Here is a 12,376-nt window from a genome sequence, read left to right on the forward strand (position 1 = left end):
CAACCAAGGGGAGGAAAGAGGGAGCCGCTTCCATAGTTCTGGTTCTATTTTTTCCCAAAACTGAAGAAACAAAAAGGCATTTTCCAAAAGAAGACATCAGGTTGAGCAACTCAATGATTCTTTTCTATTGTGTCATTTCTAGCCTGTCTACATATTAAGTTTTTATTATATTGTGGTTCTAGTCCTGGAATGTTTTTTACTGATCTATTTTTCAGAACAGACATCTTAAATAAATGGAATGTGAAAATATCAATACATAAAAACTGACATCAAAAAATGGAAAAGAGCAGAACCCAGAGTAAGTGCATTTATAAAGTACAATGGGAAAAATATGATGGCTCAGAAATATGGCTGAATGTTAAGACTTCTTTCTTGCCCTAGCTGGTTTAGCTCAGTGGATAGAGCATCAGCCTGCGGACCGAAGGGTCCCACATTCAATTGTCAAGGGACACGCCCGGTTTGCCAGCTCGATCCCCGGTGGGGGGCATGCAGGAGGCAGCCGACCAATGATTCTCTCATCATTGATGTTTCTATCTCTCTCTCCCTTTCCCTTTGTCTCTGAAATCATAATATATGTTGTTGTTTTTTGAAGACTTCTTTAATATTGCTGAAGCTCACAATGAGATTAACCAAAACTCTACCTTGCATTGAATTGGGTAAGAAAGAGCTTTTACACATTACAATCAAAGTTAAACCCAATATCATATAATTACAAAAATATGTAAGTACTATTTCACCTCTACTTCAAATTCCAACACAATGTGAACTGCATGCCCTGTAACATATTGCAAGAAATAAGTCTGCTTACCTCGTGTTCCGAAAAAAGTGCTTTCAACTGTCCCTTGGACCAGTAATCCAAAGCATATGCCAAAAGCCGCATGGCGATCGTATTAATTCTCAAGAAATTTCCAACAAATACCACCTGGTTAATATTCTGAGCACATCAAAGAAGGCAATTAGTTTTCATCTTAATTTCAGTTCTCTCATAAAATCTACTCCAAACAGAGACCATGTGCATATAGTTTTTAGAAGCAAATTGACTTCTGATTTTAAAAAAAGTATTTATATTAATCCAATTGATCCAGGACTACTTAATTTGATGCCCACACACCTCTGGACCCACTTGAAAGCATGACAGAAAATATCACAGGATAAAACAGATAGAAAAAACATGTGTATTAAATATGACAAATAACTACTATTAAGGTTTTATACAGATAAGTAAAAGAAAAAGACCCAATTCAAAGAGGAAAATGACGCAAATAGGCAAAATTATACAATAAATATAACGGAAAGAAATTCAACCTCACCAGTGATAAAAAGAAAGTAAAAAATTTAGACCTATAAATTAGCAAAAACAACTAACTGAAATTCTACCCCCAGTATTAGTCAAGTTGTGTAAACTGACCCATTTATTTATTGCGGAAAATGATCTAAATTTGTATAGCCCTAGTGCAAATAAAACACCTTGGCAATACCTATCAAGATTCATAACACGGTCATAGTCTTTAGATGAAAAACCTCACTCCTGATTAAGTCCTTTATCAAGAATAAAATTCACCAAGGAAAAGTTTCACGTTTACAATGCTTTACCACAGAGCTGTCATTGGCAAGCAACCAAATGCCAGTGACTTATATAAAACGGAATCAAATCATACAGCCATGAAATTTATGTAAAAAATAGAAAATGTACACAACTAAAATCTTAAATACATAAGCACAGGAAAGGGAACATGCAATAAAGAAAATAGTGTTAACATAGTCAAATGAAGAATTTTTTTTTAATTACTTGCTGATACAGACTTTTAATTTAAAATGAAACAATTCTTTTGTACCTTTTAAGATTTCCTTTTTAAAGCCACATGTCTATCTTATCTGTTTAAAAGAATAATTTTAAACAAAAATATATAAATAGGGACAAGCTATAAAACTGCACCCACTGGGTCCCCAAGGGAAGGCCACTCTTGGTTCTTTCATAGCCCTGTACAATGCTGCTTGACCTGAATGCTACAAGGCAGCACTGTAAAGAAGCTGAAAGCACAAAGACAGCTCTGCTGCGGTGGAGGGGGAGCAGGGTGGGCAGTGCTTGGCCTGCTCAATCTTCTCCCAGCTTCAATGACTTCCTCTGGATTCCTTCCAGAATTCTAGAGCTCCACAATGAGCATGGAGACTAGATTCAGCATCACTAGCCATCATCACCACCCAATAGTAGTCCCCCCACCATCTGGCATACTGGCTACCTTCCTGCCTTCTAGATAGTAGCAGTGTTTATTTTCACTAAGGGGGGGAAAAAAGTCAATTAAGATTAATCTACATGTGAAGAGTTTTAACTTCTCCAATGAAACTAACTCCACTACATATGACTACAATTAGACCCATTTGGGCAAAACAGATGTTGTATACATGGTGAGGCCCACTTAGGATGTTGTCAGAGCAACTACAGAAATTCATGTCCCCTTACTTCATTAAGGGCACACATTCTTGCTATCGAGCCAATATTGTTGGTGATGGTGATCAAAGTTGCTCTGGCGAGGTCCTCTTTACTGACAGCCTCTCGCTTCTCCTTGCTCATCATGTTTCCAAAGCTGTGATGGGGAGAAAAAAATCCCTTTGATAAACCAAAGGCAACACGGCCCAACAGAACTCGAATGTTACTTTACTAAGATAAAAGTGACTTTTAGAGCAATGTTACTCAGAACTTCAAACTTTTCATTAAAAAAAAAAAAAGGAGCATCTGCTCAAAGAGAAATACCACTTCAAAGAGAACCCTCAAGCATTATGAATGAGCAAATGGCTTTCCTTGTGGTTTCCACTGAAATATATTGAGCTTTGATACCAGATATGCACATATTGTTAGATCTCATCAGATGCACTGTAATGCACCACTGCTCCTTCTGCAACCAGGGAAAGTTCCAGAAAGATACCTCTATTAGCAATCAATTCCTCCCAACTGCCCAGCTGTTCCATCCAGTTAAAGGGTCACATTCAAATCTGGTAAACTGCTTTATCCTAACAAAGCAAACTATAGCCAACCAGTCCCAGAGTAATCGAACAGTTTCAGATTTCTCTAGAACAGCGGTTCTCAACCTGTGGGTCGCGACCTCTTTGGGGGCTGAACGACCCTTTCACAGGGGTCGCCTAAGACCATCGGAAAACACATATATAATTACATATTGTTTTTGTGATTAATCACTATGCTTTAATTATGTTCAATTTGTAACAATGAAAATACATCCTGCATATCAGATATTTACATTATGATTCATAACAGTAGCAAAATTACAGTTATGAAGTAGCAATGAAAATAACTTTATGGTTGGGGGTCACCACAACATGAGGAACTGCATTAAAGGGTCGCGGCATTAGGAAGGTTGAGAACCACTGCTCTAGAAGATTAAGAGCTTCAAAGCACCTGACCTACAGAACTGCTACATTAATAACTGTGACCAGAAAACAAACCCAACCAAACAGAAAATGAAGTAATTACCAATAAGCAAATGCTGCAAACACAGAAAATGAAATCTACAGCATTTACAAAGTACCTAAAATTAGTAAACAAGCATGTGTATGACTGCCTTTTCTATTATTAAAAACCATGTGCCCCAATGCGCACACAAAAATTTTATTTCCAAACAATCAAAATATAAAATTAAGAAAACAATTCAACTTACAATAGCATCAAAGAAAACAAAATACTTAGAGATATATTTAACAAAAGTATAACACTTCTACACTGAAAACTACAAAAACAATGGTGAAAGAAAAGACCTAGCTAAGCAGAAAGACATGCCATCTTCTTGAATCAGAAGACTATAGTCAAGCTGCAATAGTCTCCAAATTGATCTACAGATTCAACACAATCCCTATCAAAATCCTAGCTGCCCCTTTTTGCAGATATTGACAAGCTGATCCTAAAATTTAGACAGAAAGTTAAGGGACCCAGACGAGCCAAAACACTCTTGAAAAAAAATTGCAGGACTCACACTTCCCAATTTTAAAACGTAATACAAAGCTACAGTAATCAAGGCATAATGATAAACATCAATGGAACAGAACTGAGTTCAGAAATAAATTATACATTTATGAACAACTATTTTCAACAAAGGGGCCAAGAGAAGTCAATAGGGAAAGAATGATCTATTCAACAAATAGTGCTGGGACAACTGTACATCCATACACAAAGGAATGAATTTGGATCACTACCTCACACCATACACAAAAAGTAACTCAAAATGGATCATAGACCTAATATAAGGGTTAAAACTATAAAACTCATCCAGCCAGCGTGACTCAGTGGTTGAGCGTTGACCTATGAACCGGGAGGTCACAGTTTGAATCCTGGTCAGAGCACATGCCCAGGTTGAGGGCTCGATCCCCAGTGTGAGGCGTGCAGGAGGCAGCTGATTAATGACTCTCTCTCATCATTGATATTTCTATCTCTCTCTCCCTCTCCCTTCCTCTATGAAATCAATAAAAATGTATTTTTTAGCCCTGGCCGGTTTGGCTCAGTGGATAGAGTGATAGCCTGCAGACTGAAGGGTCCCGGGTTCGATTCCAGCCAGGGGCACATGCCCGGGTTGCGGGCTTGATCCCCCCCCCCCCCGGTGGGGACATGCAGGAGACAGCCAATCAATGATTCTCTCTCATCACTGATGTTTCTCTCTCCCTTCCTCTCTGAAATCAATAAAAAATATATTTTTAAAATATATATATATATATATACTTTTAAACCCTATAAAACTTTTAAAAGAAAATACAAAAGTAATAAATCTTCATATTCTAAGGTTAGGCAATAATTTATTATATGTAACACCAAAAATAAAAGCAAGGAGCCCTGGCTGGTTTGGATCAGTGGATAGAGCGTCGGCCTGGGACTGAAGGGTCCCAGGTTCGATTCTGACAAGGGCACATGCCTGGGTTGCAGGTTCAATCCCCAGTAGGGGGCGTGCAGGAGGCAGCTGATCCATGATCCTCTCTCATCATTGATGTTTCTATCTCTATCTCCCTCTCCCTTCCTCTCTGAAATCAATAAAAATATATTAAATAAATAAATAAAAGCAAGGAAAGAGAACATAGATAAGATGTACTTCTTTTTATCTATTTAAATTTAAAACATCTATGCTGTAAAGGACACCATCAAGGAAGTGAAGACAACTAACAGAATGGGAAAATATATTTGCAAATGACAAATATGCAAATACAAAATTGTATTTGATAAAGTACTTGTTTCTAGAACATATTAAGAATTCTTACAACTCAATAATAAAAGACAAATAATTCAACTACAAAATGAGCTAAAGACTTGAACAGACATTTCTCCAAAGGTAGACAAATAGTCAATAAGTACATAGATAGATGTTCAACATCCTTAGTCATCCTTAGGGAAATACAAATCAAAACCAGGAGAGATCACTTGACATCTTTAAGGCAGTTTAAACTAAAAAGACACTAAGAAGTGTCAGCAAGGATGTGGATAAGTTTAAATCCTTATATATTACAGGTGGGGTTGTAAAATGGTGCAGCCACTATGGAAAACTGTCTGGCAGTTCCTCAAAAGATTAAACATAAGAGTTACCACATGATCCAGCAATTCCAATCCTAGGTATATTCCCAAGAGAATGCAAAACAATATGTCCACACAGACTTGTACATGAATGTTCCTAGCAGCATTATTCATAACCAAAAAGTTTAAATAACCCAAATGTTTATCAACTGATATATGGATAAATAAAATGTTACATATCCATACAATGAAATATTATCCATCAATAAAAACAAAACACTGATTCATGCTACAACATGGATGAATCTTGAAAACATTAAACTAAATAAGTCAGTCACAAAAATCACATATTGTATGATATCATTTATATGAAGTGTCCAGAATAGGCAAATCTATAGAGACAGAAAATAGATTAGTGTTTACGAGGGACTGTAGGGTAGGGAATGTGGAGTGACAGCTAATGAATACAGGTTTTTTTCTGGGATGATAAAAATGTTCTGAAATTGGATTGTGGTGATTACTGCACAATTCTGTAAATATACCAGAAACCAATAAATTGGGCACATTTAACAGCTGACTTTATAATATGTAAAGCTACTTAAAAGGAAAAAGATATACCCAATTTTTTAAAAATTTTGAGAGAGAGAGAGAGAAAAAAACATCAATGTGAGAAACATCAATGGGTTAACTCCCGCGTGTGCCCTGACCAGGGATGGAACCTGCAATCTGGATATGTGCCCTAGCAAGGATCAAACCTGCCACCTTTTGGTGTACAGATGACGCTCCAACCAACTGAGCCACACTGGCAAGGGCAACCCAATATTTAGTATTTTATTTCTGCATCTCTTAGAGAACACATGTCCCCTTACCTTGAAGCCACAGCCCAGCCTGGCAGTCCAAACCTCTCATAGTCCCCTCCATAAATGTCCCGGACTAGTTTATCCACTTTGGTGCTATCTCCACGAGATGCCATTTCAAGAGCTTCTTCAAAAGTGGTACAGCCAGTAAGCAGACAGCAGAGACCAAAAAAAGTTCCTCCTCCAAGACTGTAATTGAAAACAAATATGATTATAACATTTTTTACAATAGGAAGGTAATATTTATGAACTATAAAACCATATCCACATGTCAATCTACTCTTGCCTCAACCCAATCGTGCAGGAGCCACCAGTGAGAAGTCTGTAAAAAGATAAAAAGAGGTCCCTAATAGACACCTTGAAGGTATGCATTCATGTGCACCAACAAGCAACATGGCAAAATACAGGGCCCACCTCTCCACCCATGTCTCCAGTTCAGTCTGGGCATCTGCTGAGTTCAAGAAACCTCAAGTATGTAGTATCAGCCCCTCACACCTAAGACCACGTTGGTGCCTCCTCCCTTTCTCTCTCCAAGTGCATGCCGTAAGCCAGCCGTGGGCAAACTACGGCCCGTTCGGCTGTTCTATCCGGCCCTCGGAGCCGAAAGAGCGGAGGGTTGTCTTGCTCTCCCCTCCGCTCCTTCACCAGCAGCAGTGTTAACATGTATTAGTTCACACAAACACTCCATCCATGCTTTTGTTCCGGCCCTCCGGTCCAGTTTAAGAACCCATTGTGGCCCTCAAGTCAAAAAGTTTGCCCACCCCTGCCCTAAGCCATCCTCATTCAAGCATCTTTTTTTTTCCTTTTCATTCAAGCATCTTGTCACTCTGGCTCATCAGCCCCCTACCCAACAAGAACTCTTCCATGAATGTGTTTTCCCCCCAAAAATTATTTCTTTCACTCCTTAACTCACACCAGTTAAAAAACTTGTTTACCCCATTCCCACCTCCTAGTTTTTCTTCAAGTGATCTCTGATCCTTAAAGTGCATTCCTTTCTCATCTGCCACCTAATTCTCCCTTTCAGACCACCCTCCCCCAATCATTTTTCTATTGCTCAGTATCTCAACTTCTAAATTTCACATCATCCTCGGGCCGCGCACCTGGGCACATGTGTTTATACGCTTGTACAAAATCTAGGATCTTGCCTTGCCTTCTCCTTATACACTCCACTGAGCTTTGCTTACTTTATGGTATATGCACATCGTACACTGTCTGAGGGCAGGGACTATGGGCTTAATGAGTCTGTTGATGAGACATTTTAAGAAACGTGGAGCAATACAGAGTAAAGAAAAGTAGGTCATGAAATCAGAAATTTCAAACAGAAATAACACTTGTTTGCATAATCCCAGAGAAAGTTTTATTTTCTACATAATTTTAAACAGATTCTTAAAGGTATACTTACATGCAATACCTAAAAACTCAGTGTTAAACCATATGATATCAAGAATATAAAAGACCTACCTGGTACCAGTGACGCGCTTGTAATTATCTTTGGAATATACTGCTAAGATGCTAACCCCAGAGCCAATGTTCACCAGAAGCAGAGGGTATGGATTTTTCAAATCAAACGGTAACTTCTGACATTTTTCAGAATCAGCAGGGTTTTCAAAGTAATAGCACTGTGACCGTCCATTGAATCCAACTGAATCAATGTATAAAATTCCTTTTATTAAGCAATCTAGTTCATCAAGTTTGCAAAGCTGAAGCTCACCTATCTGTAATAAAATGAAATGTTTTCAGACTTTTTAACAAGCCAAACAGAAATAAAAACTCCATTTAATAAGGCATCCCATCCATATTAAACAAATCATAAAAGCACTCAAGGATGTGTAGTATCTGTGCATGCTTTACAGAACGTATCTGGAGACAACAAATAGGAATGGACTGATAAGACAGACTCCTGCTCCCACAGACCCAAATACTCTCTACCTACAAACCACTGCAGCAGCTGGAGCAAGGTGCCCACACCCAAGCGGAAAACAAGGTGTCTGCTCACAGGCATGAAGCAGCATAGCCAAGGTCACAGCCCTATCGGAAAGCAGACCCCCAAAATGTAAGTGATGCAAGCACCTGGTGACCCTTGGCGGGAGACACAAAGACTGACATCTGCCTTCCAAAAGACCATCTTCAAAGCTATGGAGCAGTAACAAAATAGGCCACACTTTATTATCAATAACCTAAAGCCAAAAGGCTGCAAGTGGCCAATTAGAAGGTTAAGATTTTTCACTAAATGAGTTAGACCCTGGAGGATATGGAAATTTTAGCAGAATCAGAATTTAAAACTTTATTAACAACTTCATTTCACTTAAATAATTAATAAATAAATGATTAAGCCCAGCAGGCATGGCTCAGTTGTTGAGCGTCGACCTATGAACCAGGAGGTCACAGTTCGATTCCCAGTCAGGGCATATGCCCAGATTGTGGGGCTTGCAGGGGGCAGCCAATCAATGATTCTCTTTCATCACTGATGTTTCTTTCTTTCTCTCTTTCTCTCTTTTTCTCTCTCTCTCCCTCCCTCCCTCCCTCCCTCCTTCCCTCCTTCCCTTCCTCTCTAAAATCAATTAAAATATATATGTTTTAAAAAAAGGTTATGGGTTCAATTCCTGGTCAGGGCATGATACCTAGTTTGTGGTTTGATTACTTGGTTGGGCACTTATGGGAGGCAGCCAATGGATGTTTCTCTCTCACATCAATGTTTTTTCTCTCTCCCCCCCTTCCTCTCTCTCTATAATCACTAGCAGCCCTAGCCAGTGTAGCTCATTGGTTGAGTGTCATCCCACGCACCAGAAGATCACTGGTTGGATTCCCAGTCAGGGCACAGGCCCAGGTTACAGTTTGGTTCCCGGTTGGAGTGTATACAGGAGGCAGCCGATCAATGTTATTTCTTTTTCTTTTTCTTTTTTTAATCCTCACTCAAAGATATTTTTTCCATTAATTTTTTAGAAAGAGTGGAAAGGGAGAGGGAGAGACAGAGAGAAACACCAATGTGAGAGACACATTGATTGGTTGCCTTCCACATGCCCCCAACCAGGGCCAGGAGCCTTCAGTCCACAGGCCAAGGTTCTATCCACTGAGCCAAACCAGCTAGGGCTCAATGTTATTTCTCTCTCTCTCCCCCACTTCCTCTCTCTCTCTCTCTCTCTCTCTAAAATCCATAAAGACGCCCAACCTGCATGGCTCAGTGGTTGAGCATCAACCTATGAACCAGGTCACAGTTTGATTACAGGTCGGGGAACATACCCAGGTTGTGTGCTCAATTCCCAGTGTGGGGCATACAGGAGGCAGCCAATCAATGATTCTCTCTCATCACTGATATTTCTATCTCTCCCTCTCCCTTCCTCGCTGAAATCAATACAAATACACACACACACACACACACACACACACACACACACACACACACACACACATATATATTTAAAATAAACTCAATAAAGACACATTTTAAAAAATAAATTAAATATAACCAATAAGCATATACCCAGGTGAAGATTAAAAGGAAAAAATACATATTAAGGTACTCCTCTAACCAAACCCAGGCCCTTGAATTGTTCATCACTATCCTTATTTCATCTGCTCAAGCCCTCCCTGCCAAGACAAATTTAAGTATCGACTTCCTAACAACTGAATCTCAAGCGCTAGCATCTTCATTTCTTAGGTAAGTCAATTTTTTTTACTGTTTTTATTGATTTCAGACAGATGAAAGGAGAGGGGGAGAGGGGGAGAGGGAGAGAAGGAGAAAAGGAGAAAAGGAGAAAAGGAGAGAGGGAGAGAGGGAGAGAGAAAGAAACATCCATCCGCTGCCTCATACACAATCCATACTGGGGATCGAGCCCGAATCCCAGGCATGAGCCCTACCCGAGAATCAAACCAGTGACCTCCTGGTGCATTCAACCAACTAAACCACACCACCAGCTGGGCTTACACTGTCATTTTACACTGGTGACCTATTAGAATCCTGAAGTACCCCACTGTGCTATTATTCCCAATGAATCCCACCCTAACTGATAGATGACAATGAATAAGTCATTTCATTAACTAAAGTTACTAAATGTAAGCCGAAACCGGTTTGGCTCAGCGGATAGAGCGTCGGATAGAGCGTTGGCCTGAGGACTGAAGGGTCCCAGGTTCGATTCCGGTCAGGGGCATGTACGTTGGTTGCGGGCACATCCCCAGTGGGGGATGTGCAGGAGGCAGCTGATAGATGTTTCTAACTCTCTATCTCTCTCCCTTCCTCTCTGTAAAAAATCAATAAAATATATTTAAAAAAAATAAAAAAGATTTAAAAAAAAATAAAGTTACTAAATGTAAGTTTTGCACCAACATGCAAACTCAATGTGAGGAAATCTGATTCACTTTTTTTTTTAAAGGGTAAACTCAATATTTTAAAACTATTTCAGAGATTAAGCTTTGACAACCTGTCAAGATAGTGGTGTAGGTAAATGCAGTACTTGCCTCCTCCCACAAGCATATCAAAATTACAACTAAACTACAGAGCAACCATCATTCAGAACTACCTGAAATCAGGCTGAATGGAAGTCATACAACTAGGGAATTAAAAAAGAAGCTACTGAGAGACTGGATGGAAAGGCAGAGACTCAGAATTGGCTGGTCCCACACCCATGTGTAACGGATAAAAACTGGGACAGCTATCTCCACGGCAGAGGTTCCCTCCCACCCCCACCCCTACGGCGCAGGGGATCCCAGCCCCACACCATTCCCCCTGCCCAAAGTTTCATTACAAGGAAGGTAAGTCCCCATAACTTCAGGCTGTAAAAACCAGCGGGGATTGAAGACAAATAGAGACAGACTCTTAAAAGCAGCAAGAGCCCACCCAGTGTGGCTCAGTGGTTGAGTGTCAGACTATGAACCAGGTCAGGGCACATGCCTGGGTTGCAGGCTCGATCCCCAGTGTGGGTCACACAGGAGGTAGCCAATCAATGATTCTCTCTCATCACTGATGTTTCTCTTCCTCTCCCCCTCCCTTCTTCTCTGAAATCAATAAAAATATATTTTCAAAAAAAGCAGCAAGAGAAAAGCAATTAGTTGCCTACACTGTCTACAAAGGAGCTCCCATAATACTGGCAGCTGGTTTCTCAACAAAAACTTCGCAGGCCAGAAGGGATTAGCAAGAAATATTCAAAGTGATAAAAAGCAAGGACCTACAACCAAGATTACTCTACTCAGCAAAGCTATCATTTAGAATTGAAGGACAAAGAGCTTCCCTGACAAGAAAAGGCCAAAGGAGTTCATCACCACCAAACCAGTATTACATGAAATGTTAAAGGGTATTCTTTAAGAATAAGAAGAGCCGAAACCGGTTTGGCTCAGTGGATAGAGCGTCGGCCTGCGGATTGAAGGGTCCCAGGTTCGATTCCGGTCAAGGGCATGTACCTGGGTTGCGGGCATATCCCCAGTGGGAGATGTGCAGGAGGCAGCTGATCGATGTTTCTCTCTCATCGATGTTTCTAACTATCTCTCTCCCTTCCTCTCTGTAAAAAATCAATAAAATATATTTTTAAAAAAATTATTAAAAAAAAAAGAGTAAGAAGAAAAAGATTAAAAATATGAACAATAGAATGGCAATAAATACATAACAATCAACAATTGAATCTGAAAGACAAAATAAATGAACAAGCAGAACAGAAACAGACTCACACTTAGATACAGAGAACATTTTGATGGTTGCCAGATGGGTGGGGGGTATGGGTGAAAAAGGTGAAAGGATTAAGAAGTACAAATTGGTAGTTATAGAATACTAGTAGTCATGGGATGTAACATACAGCACAGGGAACATAGTCATTAATATTCTAATAACTGTGTGTAGTGTCAGATGGGCATGAGATTTATCAGGATGATCACTTAGTAAGTTATGCAATGTCTAATCATTTCAGGTGTACACCTGAAACTAATATAATGTATGTCAACTGTAATTGAAAAATTAAAAAACTATCTAAAATTTTTTTTAACTATTTTACTGTGGCTTATTAAATACTAGTATTAGTCAATCCTAATA

The 12,376-nt window shown here is 39.5% G+C and overlaps 1 protein-coding gene across 3 annotated transcripts in view; it reads right to left on the reverse strand.

The window, feature by feature from the left end:
* Positions 1-12,376, reverse strand: part of PANK2 (pantothenate kinase 2) — a 37,940-nt gene that overhangs the window by 2,586 nt on the left and 22,978 nt on the right. For 2 of the 3 annotated variants that reach the window (XM_059705635.1, XM_059705633.1), the window contains 4 exons: positions 7,822-8,075; positions 6,373-6,549; positions 2,462-2,585; positions 809-934 (listed from right to left, as the gene is read on the reverse strand). In XM_059705635.1, coding sequence (XP_059561618.1) covers positions 809-934; positions 2,462-2,585; positions 6,373-6,549; positions 7,822-8,075 — 681 coding nt within the window. The remainder of the gene's footprint in view (positions 1-808; positions 935-2,461; positions 2,586-6,372; positions 6,550-7,821; positions 8,076-12,376) is intronic. The other variant, XM_059705634.1, reaches the window with a different exon arrangement.

Source organism: Myotis daubentonii, chromosome 8 (genome assembly GCF_963259705.1).
Source record: "Myotis daubentonii chromosome 8, mMyoDau2.1, whole genome shotgun sequence".
Classification (NCBI taxonomy): Eukaryota; Metazoa; Chordata; class Mammalia; order Chiroptera; family Vespertilionidae; genus Myotis; species Myotis daubentonii.